This window comes from Puma concolor, chromosome B4, assembly GCF_028749965.1.
Source record: "Puma concolor isolate L17-30 chromosome B4, mPumCon1.1.hap2, whole genome shotgun sequence".
NCBI lineage: Eukaryota > Metazoa > Chordata > Mammalia > Carnivora > Felidae > Puma > Puma concolor.
In genome coordinates this window covers 100992311-101010196 of record NC_141673.1, presented here as the reverse complement: position 1 = coordinate 101010196, position 17886 = coordinate 100992311, and the positions used below count along the sequence as shown (strand labels likewise).

Here is a 17886-nt window from a genome sequence, read left to right as displayed (position 1 = left end):
TTTGATTGGCAGACATCATAGATGAAACATTATAGAAATCCTTCAGAAAGGATTTTACTTTGCTTCCTCCTGGCACCTGTTTATGGCCAGATCATCTTATTTAAAGGAATTGCATAATTAGATGCTGTGCATCTGTCCTTGTGAGGAATAGTCTACTTTTAGTTCAGTTTTCTTTCTATGGTTCAAGGGCTCTGGTTAATAGGGTGCCTCCTCCTTGGCTGACCCTCAATTATTCTTTTATTCCCAGAGCCCTGTGAGTCTGGCAAAACCTGTGCTGAACCTTTCCGCATCTTCGCTAGAGTCTTGGAATTGACAAAGGCCTCGAGGGGAAGTGGCTCACCTCTGGCCATCTTTTCTCTTAGAGCTTGGCTCCCCAAATTCTCACTGCCTTGGTAGATCTTCAACGCTTTCAAGCAGTACTGATATATTGCCACTTATTTTTTTTAAGTTTATTTATTTATTATGAGAGAGAGAGAGAGAGAGACAGCATGAGTGGGGGAGGGGCCGAGAGAGAGGAGAGAGAATCCCAAGGAGGCTCAGTGCTGCCAGCGCAGAGCCCAATGAGGGGCTTGAACCTGTCAACAGTGAGATCATGACCTCAGCCAAAACCTAAGGGTAGGACATTTAACCGACTGAGCCACCCAGGTGCCCCGATACATTCCCACATTTTACAATTCATGCTTAGTGCCGCACTTGGCTTGAAAGACAAATCTTGGCCTTGTCAGAAGCAGGAAGTGAATTCTACCATTATGATAACATTACTCTCACGTAACAGCTTTCATCTCAGACCCCGGCCCCAGGTTCCATATTTAGTTTAAGTCAGCTTCCTGTTCTCCAACCCTAGTAACCCTCTGACCTTGCTGTTTCTGCAGGAAACCAGACCCAGGTACTGCCCCAGTGCGACGACTCTGTGTCTGAGCCGGCGGCCTCTGCGGGCTCACGGGAGAGTGCTCCCAACTGCTCAGGTGAGGGGTCCCACTGGACCAGAAAGCCCTTCCCGTTTCCTGTTCGATGCCCCAGTGGCCTGATTCTCCCCTCAGATCACAGACAGCTCCGCCTGGTGGACGGAGGCGGTCCCTGCGCTGGCAGAGTGGAGATCCGCTACCAGGACTCCTGGGGCACCGTCTGTGATGACAGCTGGGACCTGAACGACGCCCACGTGGTGTGCAGACAGCTGGGCTGCGGCGAGGCCCTCAATGCCACGGTCTCCGCTCACTTCGGGGCGGGATCAGACTCCATCTGGCTGGACGACGTGAACTGCACAGGAAAGGAGTCTCACATTTGGAAGTGCCCCGCCCGGGGCTGGGGGCAGCACGACTGCAGGCACAAGGAAGACGCCGGGGTCGTCTGCTCAGGTCCTCCCGCACCCCGTCTGCAGGTTGGGCGAGGAGGTGGGGAGCTCTGCAGGAGGGGAGGCTGAGCCCTGAGGGGGTGTTGCTGAAAGGGCCAGAGGAGAAGAAATCTTCCTGCCCCAGTGCCGGACTTTCTAGCAGATGTGAAGCTTAGATGCTTTCTTTTCCTCCTGTGGCAGCTGGGGTTGAGGTCCTTCCTTCTCAGCAAGACCTCCTGACAGCCATTTCCTACAGTTTCCATTCTAAAGCAGGGCCCGCTCTTCAGTTTTCTGTGGCGGCAAAGTCTTGAGGTCCCATTGCTGTTGAAATGCATGACCACACCGTTAGTGGTAGAAACCACACAAATTTATTAAATTAAAAAACAATTTTTTTTAACATTTATTCATTTTTGAGAGTGAGAGAGACAGAGCGCGAGTGGGGGAGGGGCAAAGACACACACACACACACACACACACACACACACACACACACACAGAATCCAAGCAGGCTCCAGGCTCCGAGCTGTCAGCACAGGGCCGACGCGGGGCTCGAACTCACGGACCGCGAGATCATGACCTGAGCCGAAGTCGGACGCTCAACCGAGTGAGCCACCCAGGCACCCCACAAATTTATGAATTTAGAGTTTTGTTTGTTAGAAGTCTACCAAGGGTCTCACTGGGCTCCAACCAACGTGTTGGCAGGGCAGCATTCTTTCTGGAGGCTCTAGGGGAGATCCCTTTTCTCCATCTTTGCTAGTTTCTTAAGGCCGTGTGCATTCCCTGGCTGGTAGTTAGCTCCCTCTCTTTTTCTTCAGGCTGACAACGTTGCTCCCTCTGAGCATTCTTCCCATTCTTCCATAGTCACGTTTCCCTCTGACTGAAGCTGGAAAAGTCTTCCTGGTTTTAAGGACGTGATTGGATTTGGGCTCACCTGCTTAACCCACACTATTCCACTATGGTTATATTCCACATATTCCATTATGGTTAATGTCACCATCCCAAGGTCCTTAACTTGATCACATCTGCGAAGTCTCTTTTGCCATGTAAGGTAACATATTTACACAACACCTTTGAGGGGGCTTTATTCTGCCAGCATCCCACTTTCCACACTCTCTTTCCCAGACTCTGTTAGAAGTTTTGTCAGGAAGCAGGATTCAGCTTGCCCTCCGTGGAGAGTGCCCTCTCTGTTCATAGTCCATTAAGTCATTGTGGTGGAAATAGAAAGACAGACACAAACAGACAAAAGCAGGTAGAAGGGAGACAGATTTCAGCCTTGTCATCCCGTGGGTGCTTCCTCAGCAGAGTCAGCGATGAACGTTCACCATCTCTGGCATGGAGAGAAAAAAAAAAAATCAAGAGCATTTGAGTGGAATGTTTACTGTGGACTGTTTCCCCCTCTCTCTCCTTTCGATGTAGACTTCCTGAACCTCAGGTTGGTGAGCAAGGACCAGGAGTGTGCCGGGTGGCTGGAAGTTTTCTACAACGGGACCTGGGGCAGTGTCTGCCACAGCCCTATGACACCCATGACCTTGTCCATCATCTGTAGACAGCTTGGCTGTGGAGACAATGGGACCCTCGACTCTTCCGTAGTTCCCAGGGAGGGTTCTAGACTTCGGTGGGTGGATCAAATCCAGTGTCGGAAAACCGATTTCTCTCTCTGGCAATGTCCTTCTGGCCCGTGGAAACACAGATCATGCTCTGCAAAAGAGGAAGCTTATATCTCGTGTGCAGGTAACTTACTGTTTCTATGTGTCCGTCCCAGTCCTGCAGGATGTTGTTAGTGAGATTTTATGTCTTTGAATCTAAGGGATGGGTTCAGTATGAGACTACAAAATGAAGTTTGGATGATGATTTGATTCACATGTTCCAATGTTGTTTTGAAGGAAAAAATAAGGAAACCTGTGCCAATAGGAGTTTACATGAAAGGTACCGGAAAGAATAAGTAATACCCTGATAAACTTTCTAAGCAATTGCTAATTAATTAGTAACAGTTAATTAGGAATAGCCCAACAGGTTAAAGTAAAATCAATCCTGATTGTTTTTCTTTTTTTTTAAGAGAGAGAGAGAGAGAGAGAGAGAGAGAGAGAGAGAAAATGGGTGTGTGTGCCCGTGTGAGTGGGAGAAGGGCAGAGGGAGAGGGAAGAAAATCTTAAGCAAGCTCCATGCTAAGCCCCGACTCGGGGCTCTATCCCACAACTGTGAGATCATGATCTGAGCCGAAATCAAGAATTGGATGCTTAAACTACTGAGCCATCCAGACACTTCCTGATTGCTTTGTTTCTTGAGCTGATGGTATTTTACTCTGGAATGCATTGACACCAGTCAGACTAGTTTTTCAGTCAGTCTGTTGGTAGAGAGTAATTGAGTGCCTTGTAGGCACAAATTTATACTGCGTACAGGAGGATGGAGAAGAGAAGAAAATGTAGTCTCCGCCATCACGGAGCTTACAATCCAGCATCGAAAACTCTTGTTCGACAGAAATTTCATGAAGAGCTAGAAAGTGCCATGGAAGTGTGGAATTGGGGTAAGAGAAGAACTCATACTTAGATGGAAACCTGAAGGCTGAGTAAGACTATGTCAAAGGAAGAAAGTGGAGAGATCACTTGGGTCAGTGTAGGTACTGAGGTGGGAGGAAACATAGTGTCTTTGAGGCACTGAGAAAAATCCCATCAGGACCAGAGCAGAAAAGAGGGAGGGAGAGCGGTACAGGGTGACCTTGGAGAGCAGTACAGAACCAGAGACCTCTGTGAGGCAGGGCCCAGGAAGACATTCCTGTTTGAGAGGAATTTGCTTATCTTCTTGGCTGCTGCATCCTGGGGAACTGAGAGGTCAGTGACCTCATGCCCCCATGTCTTTCTGCTTGAATTTAGCTCTTCTCAGAGGCCGTAGGATCCCAGTCTTCATGGCTGATCCTGTATCCTCCGGGCCTTTCATTGACCACCATGTACTTAATCTGTCCCCTTCACCCCGCTCTCCTGAAATGTTCTGCAGAGCCTGCTGGAATTTGGAGCCCGACATCTTCAAACTCCCTTATGCCCTCAATGTTCCCTTCACTTTCACGTTGTGATCAAAACCCGACTTTTCCCTGGGAACACTGATTTGCCTGTCACCTGGAGGCTCTTTGTTTCTCTCTCAAAACACTCTTTTCTCTGGGCTGGGACTTGGAGGAGGTATGCTCCTGGCTCGCAGGTGTCACTTTCAACAACTCCTCTCCTGTCTGTCTTCTCAACACCCAACTGCTGGAAATTCACGCCACAAGACAACACCGCCCACTGCTCACGCTTGTTGCTGTCATCATCCTAACCTTCTGGCCACTTCCCCTTGTCCACCGAAGACTGCAGCACCATGCTCACCAAGTTGTTCATCTCTGTCTTACTCCTGGAACCGGTGGGGGGGTCCTTCAATGCCCTTAAACACAACCAAGACAGCACCCTGGCCTCGCAGTTCGTTGACTTCCTCATTTCCAGGCACCTTTCCTTCCGGCCTATCTCTGCCTATTTAAACACTACTGACCACCAATAACTGTATACCTGGAAATCTTGATTTCTGTATTCCAGTCTCTGGCCAGTGCCTTTTAAACTTACGGCTCCTAACCTAGAATGCTCCATTTCAAATCATTTCTCGTCCTCCTGGAGATGCCCACTCTTTCCCCTTAACCATTTTTCTTACTTTTCTAGTCTTCTCCATGTCTGCACATTTTTTTTTTCTTAGCCAAATGAGATAATATGATCCAGCATTGTAACCATTCGCCTTTAACTTATTCAACTCCCTCGCCTCCTCTTTGTCAACCTCACCTGGCAAACTCCAGATCTGGTTAGAGTACTCCTTGTCTGCACTTGACTAACGGAAAGGTGGGAAAATGGCCCACAGTCGTGGCGCCAGTCTACTTTGGAACTCACGGACAGTCTCTAGTGGGCATTCCCCAGTGTCCCCGGAGTCCTCCAATATGTGGGCTTGCCCTATCTTTAAAATTACATTTTACATGTTTTCTGCTCTCCACACATTGTCAACACCTGGATCCCCACCATCTGTTTTCAAGTCATGATCTTGCCTCTTACCTCGCTAAGAAATTAGAACAGTCAGCTGTGAACCCCTCATCTCCCTTTTACCAAATCTACTCACTTGTGGTCTCTGTGCACACTCTCTGCTTGCTTGGCTTCCTGGCTCAGTGGCCTCCGTCCTTACCTTAGGCCAGGTCTTCTGCTGAGGCTGTGGGGCCTAATGGCACTTGTCAAAGTCTTCACTTCTGTTATGCCCTCTTCCTGGTACCATCAACTTCCTCCCTGTCCCCTGGTTTATTCTCATCAATGTATATATGGGCTTGAGTATCTCACATCTTGAAAAATACCTGCGGAGTTTTCCTTGACTCCAGTTCCCTTCCTAGCTGCTGCCCATCCCTCTTCTCGCCCCTCCTCAGCCAAGTTTCTAAAAGGACAGTCAGTGGGGCGCCTGGGTGGCTCAGTCGGTTGAGCGCCTGACTTCGGCTCAGGTAAGCATCTCACGGTCCGTGAGTTCGAGCCCCGTGTCGGGCTCTGGGCTGACAGCTCGGAGCCTGGAGCCCGCTTCAGATTCCGTGGCTCCCTCTGTCTGCTCCTCCGCTGCTTGCAGTCTGTCTCTCGCATTGTCTCAAAAGTAAATAAACATTAAAAAAAATGTAAAAGGTCAGTAATCACTCATTGTCTTCACAGTTTTCTGTCTTTTACTGGTCTGAACTCATCCCAATTAAGTGGTAGGGTCCACCATTCCTCTGAATTGGTAAGGTAATGAAATGTAGCAAACTTTTCTGTCTTCATTACTCATGAGCGTTTGGCAGCATTCAACAGGCTGACTTCTCTTTCCTTCTCATTTAAAAAAAGAATTTTTTTCCTTAACGTTTATTTATTACTGAGAGAGAGAGAGAGAGAGACAGAGCCATGAGCAGGGGAGGGGCAGAGAGAGGAGGAGACACAGAATCTGAAGCAGGCTTCAGGCTCCAAGCTGTCAGCACAGAGCCCGACGCGGGGCTCGAACTCACAAACTGCGAGATCATGACCTGAGCCAAAGTCGGACGCTCCACTGACGGAGTCACCCAGGCGCCCCTCTTTCCTTCTCGTTTTTAACCCCTCCTGACAGTCACTCTACCTCATTGATCGTTGTTCCAATTCTGCCTCATTGCTGTTCTTATGCTTACAGAGTTGTAACTCCTGTGCTCAGCCTCTAGATCTTGGAGACTCTCAGGGCTCAGTATCAGACTGTCTATCCTTCTTAGCTATACTCCCTCCCTAAGGCCATGGCCCAAACAGCATCGCTACACTAACAATTTTCAAATATATACCATCACAGCTGATCTCTTTCCTTAATACAAACTCATATAGTCCTTTGCTACCTGACATCTCCACTTGAGTATCAGCGGGCTGCTCAAATTTAGTCTAAAGCAGAATATTTGAGTCCACCTTCTCAATTCCTGCTCCTGAGTTTTCCTCCCCACGGTATTCCCCACTTCAGTTAACATCGCTACGATTACTCAGTTACTTAGGCTCAATATATAGGAGTCAGCCTTAATTTCTCTACTTCCCTCACCCTCTACTTCCCATATGATAGCAAGTTCTGCTGACTCTGCCTGTAAATATATCCTCAATGCTTCTATACCTTCCATTGTCACTATCATCTTTGTGCCTTATCATCTGTCAGAGAGAAGTTTAAAAAATTAGCGTTTATCCTGTCTCTTGCTTATAAACCTCCAGGGGCTTCATGTTGAACTTAAGGTAAAACTCAGAGTTCCTATACTGATTGACAAAGCTATATATGATCTGTTCCCTACCCATCACTCAGTCTTTTTCTGGGAACACTCTTCCACTCAGTCGGTACACATATTGACTCTCTTTGTGTCCCTGAAATAGCCAGGCCTGCGGGAAGTAAGGGAAGGCAGACTGGCCATCTTTTAATGCCTCGGTATTCTTTTACCAGGCAGATGGCACTGTTCATCCTAAGACCTCACACTAGCTGTTCTATCTGCTTTGCTTACTTGTCAACTTCTCATCATTCAGTTTTTAAAAAATGTTTATTCATTTTTGAGAGACGGAGACAGAGTGTGAGCAGGGGAGGGGCAGAGAGAGAGGGAGACACAGAATGCGAAGCAGGCTCCAGGCTGTCAGTGCAGAGCCCAATGTGGGGCTCAAGCCCACGAACTGTGAGATCATGACCTGAGCCACCCAGGTGCCCCTCCTCATTCAGTTTTTACATTAAATGTCATTTCCTTGGTGAGACATCCCCTTCACAATTTAAATGCTTTTACCTCTCCCAAAATTCTTTATGACCTACTTCTGATAGTCTCTGTGTGTGTGTGTGTGTGTGTGTGCACGCGTGCGCATGTGTGTATGCACATGTCTGTATTTTATTTGTTGTGGAATGTGGAGAGTGATAGACAAGTAGACAGATAAAACAATTTCAGGCGGTGTTAAAGGCTATGATTTGGTCAACGTAACTCAGTAACTCAGCCCATTAGATTAATTCCGAAGACTGTTATTTTCCCTTGCCACTTGGACTGGACCCAGGACTTCAGATCATCTTGTTAGGGGGCAAGATCGCTCCCAGCTGTCCCTGACCTAGCGCTTCCCCATTGTCTGCTTCTGCAGGAATGAGACCCAGGAGCTGTCCAGCAGCTGCCCCCTGCACAGGTACATCAGTCCCTCCTGCCTCCCCTGCTGGCTCCTGCCTTCCCACCAGGGGCGGTAACCGAAGGTGCTGCTGCCTTTTCAGACCAAGAGAAGCTCCGACTCAGGGGAGGAGACACCGAGTGCTCAGGGCGAGTGGAGGTTTGGCACGATGGCTCCTGGGGCACGGTGTGTGACGACTCCTGGAGCCTGGCAGAGGCCGAGGTGGTGTGTCAGCAGCTGGGCTGTGGCTCTGCCCTGGATGCCCTGCAGAGGGCGGCATTTGGCCCGGGAAATGGGAGCATCTGGCTGGATGAGGTGAAGTGCAGGGGCAGGGAGTCCTCCCTGTGGGATTGTGCTGCCAATCCCTGGGGACAGAGCGACTGCAAGCACGAGGAGGATGCTGGAGTGAGGTGCTCTGGTGAGCGGTTCTGGTTGAGCTGGGGCAGGGGTGGGCCAACGGGGTGGGCCAGGGTTGTCCTCGGAAGTTTGCATTCTGAAAGCATCGAGGTGCTGTGAGTCCCAGATGGAGGGGCGGGGGAGGACTCCACATTGATGTTGTGGTAATCGAGGGGTGATTTCAGGGACTAAGGTGGGGAAAATGGACGGCCCTGCACTCTGGCCAATTCCTGTACTGTTTTTCCCTCTAGGTGAAAGAAAAGCATTGCTGTCTACTATAGCAGGTACAGTGCCACAGTATTCAGATTCTGGGGACTTGTTCTGTGGAATCTGACAGGATCAGCCAACTCAGAAAGAGAAAGATACTGAGGAGCCATTGGCTGGTGGGGAAGTCTTAGGGCATTTTCCTTGGGGAAGCTTTCCCTTCGTTGGCCCATTGCACCAGAAGTGTCTCTTGCCCTGGGGCCAAGGCAGGCTGGTTCCCGTGCCGCAGGATCTCAGGATTTCCCATTTGTCTGTTGAGTGTCACTGCTCAGAGGCAAGACGCTTATTCCAGGAGCTGTTTGATGCTCTGGTCTGGTGAAGCCCAAAGAAAGGGAGCTGCATTTGTGTGGCTTGGTGCTCAGAGGCTGTTGCAGCAGGGAAGCTCTCTGATAATCCTAGCGCTCCCTTGGACCTCACTGGAGTGGAGTTGAATTTATCTCAGGACAAGGCTTGGAGTGCCCACCAGGGTCGTGGTCAGTCCTGTTATGCCTGAGTCTGGGACTTCCTCATCCTGGGTACCTCTGGAAATGCTAAAGGAGTTTCCCGAGGCCCCTGCCCTTCTCCAAATTCTATTGGTTTTATTCTCTTTAGGGACCAGACCAGGCCCAAATCCTGTCCGTGGCATCTTCTCCCTGTCTGAGATGCTCTGCTTCATCCTGGGGGCCCTTCTCTTCCTGGTCCTCATGATCCTGGTAACTCAGCTGTACAGATGGAGAGCAGCGATCAGAGGTGGGCTACAGGGGGTACTGGGTAACATGGAAAGTGTGTGGAAGCAGGAGGGGGGGCCAGGCATGAGGTGGGGGGGAAACCGTGTTTGAAAAACTCCAGCTGCTCTACGTTAAACTGTAAAGGCTGAATCTACAGAGGCTTTGAGGGTTGGAGTGTGAACCCTCGTAAGTCATGGCTTCTATGTGGGAAGGAAGGGATAGGAGCTGAGCTGTGGACACAGGGTAGGCAAGGGAGAAGGTGCAGATATGGTGCATGGGGTTGGAGACTATGAAGGCATCCTGGCAGCCCCGAGGGCTTCTCCACCTGTGAGCCCTGGGAAGAACGATTAGCCTGTTGGTTCAGGGATGAACTCAGGTGGCGATCTCTCACTTGCTGGTGGTTTGCTCAGCCTTATCCAGTTTCGAAGATGCTCTCAGTGAGGCTGTGTACGAGGAGATCGATCATCTTGTGACAATGAAGGAAGATCTGCTGGGCGGCACTGGTGTGTATCCCTACTTTGCTTTCCTGGGACTTCTGGTCCCTGCTGTCTGTGAGCCACGTCTTCTCAGAACGTGCCAGACCCCATATGTGCCCCAGGCTCACAGAAGCAGCCCCTCCAAAGGCTGCAGGATGGGCCCCTCCTGAGCCCCTGTGAACGCTGAGCCTTCTCTTTATTCTACGGGAGCCTCGCCCGCTCCAGCATTTCTTTTCAGCCTTACCACAGGTCCCACGGGCGTGAGAAGGCACGTTCTGCTTGTTTTGTGATGTTTGTCTCCACATTAGCGTCCCTGTCAGAGGACTCAGTGACTACCCTGTCATATTACACTGGGGATGGTGAGGAGGACAGTGACTTTAAATCTGCTCCAGGTAGTACGGGTGGATCTGCCTTGGCTGGATATTAGGGGCAGGGGGCTTTCCCTCTTAGAGATGAGATCCAAGAGGGACCGTCTTCCTTTGACTAGGATTAGAGAGGTCTCTTCTCTCCTCCTTCTCTGGTTGCTCTGAACATGCCTCACGTTGAGGCTGGGCTCTCTGTGTTCAACACCATCCTCATTCAGTCACAACTCACACACATTGTTTTGAAAAATATCGTCTGGAAAGTGTAACTGACAAAATATTTAGTAATCCATTGGTGTAAGAGTTTCTCTGAAATATGTAGTTTTAATAAGGCACTATTGAGGTGTTTGGGTCATTTTTCTGGCTTACGGACACATCAGAGTGAAATATATGACCTTGGATGAGACCTGTTAAAACAGGGAGTGGGTAGTTAGTGCCTCTACTTTAGCAGCCTTCAGAATCTCTGCAGCAGAAGGATTTCAGATATTTCCTAGGCCAACCCATTTACTGTGGTTTCATCTGACCCCCTTGTCTGCTCTTAAAACCCCAGCTCAGGGGACTGACACTCCTGCTGAGGATTATGATAATGCTGAAGAGGTACCAGTGCCTGAGGCTCTTCCTGCCTCTTGGATGATCGAGGGGGACATGCCCCCCGAGGAGAATGCGATGATGGCCTCTCAGACAGGTGAGTGGGGTAGCTGATCTCCTGTAATCTTTTGTCTCTGTCTTGGAAAGGGTGAATTTGAGATCCTCATTGCCCGCCCTTCCTATAGATTCAAAATTTGGATGACCTCATATCCTTCAACCATCTTCCTTTCTTTAGTGCTGGCACATTCCTTGGGGAGGGAGGAATCACTCTGTGTTCTTGGTATCGGAGTCTCCATAACTTCGTCTTTCATGTGCTTGCATTAAGACTTATAGATTAACTTACCAAATCCAAAGATAGAGCAACTGTTCTAATAACATTGTTGCACTGTCTCATATGTGAAAGGCATTTAGAGATGTAAGAAATATTGGAATACTGGAATTTGTGAGGCATTTTGATCATTTGAGATGCTCTGTAATCATATGTTAGCCCTAATATGTACAAAGTCTATGATATATGGTGGCCTTGAATATTAAAGCCATGGTGATGGAGTATAGAGACTGGATTTGTGGGCAGTTGTCTGTGGATAACTGGAGCCAATCTGCTCCAGACATTTCAATGGTCAAATGAAGACATTCATTCTCCAGAGAAGAGTATTTTTCCATCTGAAGGCCCATGTGATTCCTGGAGAGGTGGCATTTATGGAAGGAAGGATCCTGTGATTGTTTCTATGGGCATCTGGGGACACAAGAGCAGAGTTGAACATCCAGTGAGGACCTGAGATTTCTCCTAGGTCTCCTGTCCTTTTCCTTCTGAATTCAGACCTGTACATTGTGAGAGGAGAAATTTTCATGTCCCTTCTTATGGTTTTCACCATTCTTGGGCCATCCATTTGCTGAGAAACATGTCTTCAGAGAGCCCCTGTGTTGGCCATAGATCTGTGATAACAGCATTTCCCAGATAAGCTGAGGCCCCAGAAACCCATATGGACTGGATTCTGATAGGATAACCTTGATATATTTTTGCTATAACTAATATTAAATTGTCTGAGCTTCCTTGAGCATTACTGGGTCTCCAGGGATGCTTTGTCATCACTACTTACTTAACTTGCTTCCACCGTGGGGCACTGTCCTATCACTTTGTCACAGTTCCAGTCAGACTTCTCTTTACTGTTTCAGGCTCTTCTCTGCAGTTCTCTGAAGAGGTAGCTGGTCCTGGGAAAGAAGATAGTCCCTGGCTGCTCCAGGGGGAAGAAGGTGACCCGGGGTATGATGACGTTGAACTAAATGCCCCTTGAACATCTACCATGGTTTTCACCTGATGTTGCATTAAAAATGAGATAAGGCCTCAGATATTCTAATTGCCTGTATTTCAATAGAATAGTGCTGCCCTATAATGGTATTATATGGAAATTACTTAAAATGAAATATTCTGAATAAAGTACTTTTTGCTTTGATGATAATTTAGCAAGTTTCATGTTGATTCAGTTTCTCCCAAAGGAAATACAAGGTGAATAAACTGACCTGTTTTCTCACTTCCTCTATGGGCTACTCAAGGCATTACTTTGCCCAGGCTCTCAAATGTTCCAGGTCTCTCTTTCTTAGACAGGGGACTCTAAACTTGGTCCATACTCATACCCTCATTCTTACCAAGCCCAACCTATTATACTTAATTGATGGCTCTGGATGTTGTTGGGGGGCGGCGGTCCAACCTACACTCACTTTTGCAATCTTCATAATTTTTGGCAGGACATGGGGATTGGAAGGTGCTCAAGGATTCTCCTGGTGCAATATACACGGCCATTTGCCATAGGAAAATGATGAGTTCAATGATGGAATAAAGTATGCCCACCAAGATTATTATATTTTACTTCTGATGCATGATGTCAACAAAGCCCAAATAGAAATCTGGCTACTATAAGTTTTCAGTTTCCCTTAGTTTTCCAGTTTCCACTGACATGTTCACATAAGAAGTCATAATTTTTGAGAGATTTTACATTCAACCCAGGACCAAGGATTGAATTCTTTCAAATCTTGAACTCCATTGTAGGGAAGGTAGAGTTCTGCTAGATAATGAGGATGGAGACCAATACTTGTGCACTTTTCTTGATATCCCACCTGGCTTCATAGTCTTCCCACTACTTTCCAGATCATTTAGCATCCTTAAGGCCTGCCTCAGTGCTCTGCTCACCATCTGCAGAGCTGAATCACTGGGATGATGAGGACTGGGGAAAGAAGGTCCCCTAGGTTGGTATAGAGGATCCCAGGTAGGGAAAAAATGCCAGGGAAAGGAGCTGAGCCTGAATTGTTGTCTGAGGAGAAAAGAGGGCCATGAGAGTTTAGAGAAGGCCATAAGCCCAGGAGAATCCCCCTTATCCCAGTCACCTCCTGAGTCCTCAAGACCATGAAATCACCATTCAGATACAGTGGATTTGTCTGAATCCCAAGATGTGATCGACCTAGGTCCTGCCCTGAGCTGTGTCAACTCTCTTCTGAATCTGGTTCTAAGGGAATTTTATAAAATTAAAGCCAGTAAATCTTTGGAGCATTGCAGCTGTCACAACTTAATAGGACTATGAACACCTTATCGTTAGGCCTTTCCTATACTGAAATGGTCAATTTTCCCAGAAATATGTAGATTCCATGGTGCAGGTCCCTAAAAATATGGGTGTCTCCTCTTTGACATAGTTCAGGACAGAAGAACCACTTACTTCCATGAATGGGGGAGAATGGTTGTCCTCACACCTGGAGAGAAGAGAAGGAGAATGGGATCACTGTATTGACTTGGCCTGGAAAAGCCATAGGCTACACCTACATCAGAGTCCTATTGTTCTCTCCCAGATCCCAGGTCAGGCAAGAGCCTCTCCCGTATTTGTACTGAGCCAGGGCACAATACAAAGTTAGTTCAGGAAGTACTTCTGGATACAAACTCACATGTCCTTGGATCCTCACCCAATACCCTGGTCCTTCTACTCAACCAGAGCGCCTCATTCCAGCATTGTTTCCTGCTTGCAGTCGCTCTGTCCCCAGGGATTGGCAGCACAATCCCACAGGGAGGACTCCCTGCCCCTGCACTTCATTCACCTCATCCAGCCAGATGCTCCCATTTCCCGGGCCAAATGCCGCCCTCTGCAGGGCATCCAGGGCAGAGCCACAGCCCAGCTGCTGACACACCACCTTGGCCTCTGCCAGGCTCCAGGAGTCATCACACACCGTGCCCCAGGAGCCATCGTGCCAAACCTCCACTCGCCCTGAGCACTCGGTGTCTCCTCCCCTGAGTCGGAGCTTCTCTTGGTCTGAAAAGGCAGCAGCACCTTCGGTTACCGCCCCTGGTGGGAAGGCAGGAGCCAGCAGGGGAGGCAGGAGGGACTGATGTACCTGTGCAGGGGGCAGCTGCTGGACAGCTCCTGGGTCTCATTCCTGCAGAAGCAGACAATGGGGAAGCGCTAGGTCAGGGACATCTGGGAGCGATCTTGCCCCCTAACAAGATGATCTGAAGTCCTGGGTTCAGTCCAAGTGGCAAGGGAAAATAACAGTCTTCGGAATTAATCTAATGGGCTGAGTTACTGAGACGTTGACCAAATCATAGCCTTTAACACCGCCTGAAATTGTTTTATCTGTCTACTTGTCTATCACTCTCCACATTCCACAACAAATAAAATACAGACATGTGCATACACACATGCGCGCACGCACACACACACACACACACACACACAGGCTCCATGAGAAGAAAGACTCTGCATGCCTTATTCACCTCTGTGTTTCTGCTGTTAGGACAGTGCCTGGCACATTCTTCAACAGCATGCATTGAGAACCTTTTCTAAATACTATCTATAGGGGCTTGATAAATATGTATTGAATGAATGGATGAATAAAGTCCAGTAAAATATGATTCCTTTAAATTCTTGTTAATCAGCAAAATAACAAAGGAAATGTAAATTAATGGTAATGGTTTGTGGTCATAAATATTGCATCTTAAGAAGTAATTAGTTTAGGGGCGCCTGGGTGGCTCAGTCGTTTGAGCATCTGACATCGGCTCAGGTCATGATCTCGCAGTCTGTGAGTTTGAGCCCCGCGTCCGGCTCTGTGCCGACAGCTTGGAGCCTGGAGCCTGCTTCAGATTCTGTGTCTTCCTCTCTCTGCCCCTCCCCTGCTCATGCTCTGTCTCTCTCTGTGTCAAAAATAAATAAATAAATAAATAAACATTAATTTTTTTTAATTTGAAGAAGTAATTCATAAATTCATATATCACATATCTAAAATATTCTTATTTGGTGCAATTGATATAACACCATTACATACAGTAAAATAAATTGAGATGTAATAAGGTTTTGAATGTTCTCTAGTGAAACTATACAATTATTTATAGAAAAATAAAATTGATTAAAAGTAATTGTGGTATGAAGAATGGCATTTGAAGCATTGCATTAAAGACAGAAATCCTAAAGGTAGAGGATTATAAATTTGATCACACAACAGCCCCTTAACACATGCATAACCCTAAAAACATTAATATGCAAAAATGGGGGAAATATTTAGAAAATATGTAAGACAAATAGTAAATGATGTCAGTTTATAAAGAATTCCTATAAGTCAGGGCGCCTGGGTGACTCAGTTGGTTACGCATCTAACTTTAGCTCAGGTCCTGATCTCTCAGTTTGCAGGTTCGAGCCCCGCATAGGGCTCTGTGCTGACAGCTCGGAGCCTGGAGCCTGCTTTAGAGTCCGTGTCTCCTTCTCTCTCTGCCCCTCCCTTGCTGTGGTCTGTCTCTCTCTGTCAAAAATAAAAGTTAAAAAACTTTAAAGAATTCCTATAAGTAAATACTAAAATGAAAAACATTCTAAAGAAAAAATAGAAATGTTATGACAGACATTTTAAGGTTACAGTATAAGATAATATTTTGGTGTATAGGATCAATATGGATAAAAACATGATATAATGCACTTATGGCAAAGTTATGAAGAAAATAATGCTCTCAGTTAATGTTGAAAATCAAAGCTACTGATAGGTATTTTGATGGCTATTAGACAATATATATCAGAGGCTTCAGAATGGTTATCTTGAGGAAATAATAATGGCTTTTCTATTCGGTCAATGTAGATGTTCATAAAAATTTCATCACAGTATTATAATTGAAAACATAAATATACAACAAATGGGATTAGAAAAATAAGTTATGATTCAGTAATACAGTGTAATACCGGCAACAATACAAATGACATAGAAGATATTTTAATTGACAGAAAGAAATTTAAAATATATCGTTAGGGGACTCCCGGGTGGTTCCGTCCGTTAAGTGTCCAACTTCGGCTCAGGTCATGATCTTGCAGTTTGTGAGTTCGAGTGCTGCATTGGTCTCTGTGCTGAGAGCTCAGAGCATGGAACCTGCTTCAGATTCTGTGTGTGTGTGTGTGTGTGTGTGTGCGTGTGTGTGTGTGTCTCTCTCTATCTGCCCCTCCCCCACTTGTGCTCTGTCTCTCTCTCAAAAACACATACACCTTAAAAAATAAAAAAAAAATATTGTTGATTTTGAAAGTGTATATAAAATTGTGTACTTTATGATCCAATTATGAGTGTGAGTGTGTGTGTGTGTGTGTATGCATGCACACACACGTGTGTAGAGACTGAGATGTGCCCTCTATTAAACCTCTATTTAGTGTTCAGAAAGAATCTAAAGGGAGCTGGCAGACCCTGACTTGTCCTGTACGTGGCGGGCTTGGGGAATATTTGATGACCTTTGACACCATGATACCAAAGTTGAAGTGTCACAAGTAGATGGGGTAAACTCATGTGAACCGAACGCTTTAACATCCGAACATGCTCCATAAAAACATGATTCTAAAAAAGTTCTGTCTGCAAAAAAATGCGCTTGACTGATGACATGGGATTTCTTCTTAGCCTAATGAGAAAGGCATTCGTTGTTCTCGGGGCTGGAGAGGCCAACCTGGAATCCAAGCACCAATTTTACATTTCATCGTGAGAGTCTACCTCAACCCCTAAAAGCCTGCAAAGCCTACAGAAGGACAACCATCATTAGCATATGGCCCAAACCTGAGGAACTGGAAGTTCCAAGAAATATAACAAGGAAATGAGGAGCAGAACCTCTCGCTCCTGTTTGGAGGCATAGACTTTCCCAAAGAAGAGAGACAGAGACTTGTGGTTGGAGGGGTTTGGAACAGGAGGAAAAAGGGTGAGGGAAAGGATAGAGAGTTGAGGGACATTGCTACAGCAGCCAGGGACCAAGGCGCACATCTGGAAGAGCTGGCTCTCCGGCCATGTGACTAGATTGTTCTTTCGGAAGCTCAAGCACTGATATCTTGTATTCTCCTCAGTCAGGTGCTCAGTGGAGACAAGATTTCATATGGGATCCGGGGGAACTACAAGGGACAAAATTTCCCAAAGCATGTTCTAAGCACAGCATTCTTCCTAAAGAGTGAATCCATTAGGACGTCCCCAAACAAGCTTGAATACCTCACTAGGGCAGGGAAAAATTAACCAAAGAGACACATCCCGAAGTCTCTAAGACCAGCCCTCTTCTGCCTTCAATGCTAATGTCAGTCCATCTAAGGGCACCTACATTTGACATCACTTTTCTCTGCTGCACAGTAAGGTTGCAGAATGATCAAGAGGTAAGAAGGGAAAACATCAGGGTCGCCCGGGTAGCTAGTTGGTTAATCATTTGACTCTCGATTTCAGCTCAGGTCATGATCTCATGGTTCGCGAGATAGAGCCTATTTGGGATTCTCTCTCTCCCCCTGTCTCTGCCCTTCCCCCATTTGCACGCTCATGCTCTCGCTCTCAAGATAAATAAATAAACTTAAAAAAAAAAAAGCAAAAACATAACAGGCAGGAAGACACAGTTCTGCCAAGAACTCAATGCTGGGGAAAGACCACAGTAAATAAGAAAAACAGCTGAGCTGTAGGTGTGTGGGGAAGAAAAAGAAAGTCAAAGTCAGGCTTACCTTGCAAGTGCGGGGTTATCTGGGGGTGTAATTATAGTTTATATTGGGAGGATTTTATTTTACTTGTTTTTAGTTTATTTATTTATTGATTTTGAGAGAGAATGAGAGAGAGGAGGGGAGAGACTCCCAAACAAGCTCTGTGCTGACAGCACAGAGCCCTGTGTGG

The 17886-nt window shown here is 46.9% G+C and overlaps 1 protein-coding gene and 1 pseudogene across 1 annotated transcript in view; one reads left to right on the top strand and one right to left on the bottom strand.

The window, feature by feature from the left end:
• LOC112867894 (antigen WC1.1-like) overlaps window positions 1-12218 on the top strand; it is a 40625-nt gene extending 28407 nt beyond the window's left edge. The window contains exons 5-15 of the mRNA XM_086715134.1: window positions 873-965; window positions 1041-1355; window positions 2747-3061; window positions 7945-7986; window positions 8069-8383; window positions 8613-8645; window positions 9217-9354; window positions 9743-9835; window positions 10117-10200; window positions 10721-10855; window positions 11935-12218. Coding sequence (XP_086571260.1) covers window positions 873-965; window positions 1041-1355; window positions 2747-3061; window positions 7945-7986; window positions 8069-8383; window positions 8613-8645; window positions 9217-9354; window positions 9743-9835; window positions 10117-10200; window positions 10721-10855; window positions 11935-12053 — 1682 coding nt within the window. The 3' untranslated portion in view covers window positions 12054-12218. The remainder of the gene's footprint in view (window positions 1-872; window positions 966-1040; window positions 1356-2746; window positions 3062-7944; window positions 7987-8068; window positions 8384-8612; window positions 8646-9216; window positions 9355-9742; window positions 9836-10116; window positions 10201-10720; window positions 10856-11934) is intronic.
• Window positions 12219-13742: 1524 nt separating this feature from the next.
• Window positions 13743-17886, bottom strand: part of LOC147579357 (scavenger receptor cysteine-rich type 1 protein M160-like) — a 61657-nt pseudogene continuing 57513 nt past the window's right edge.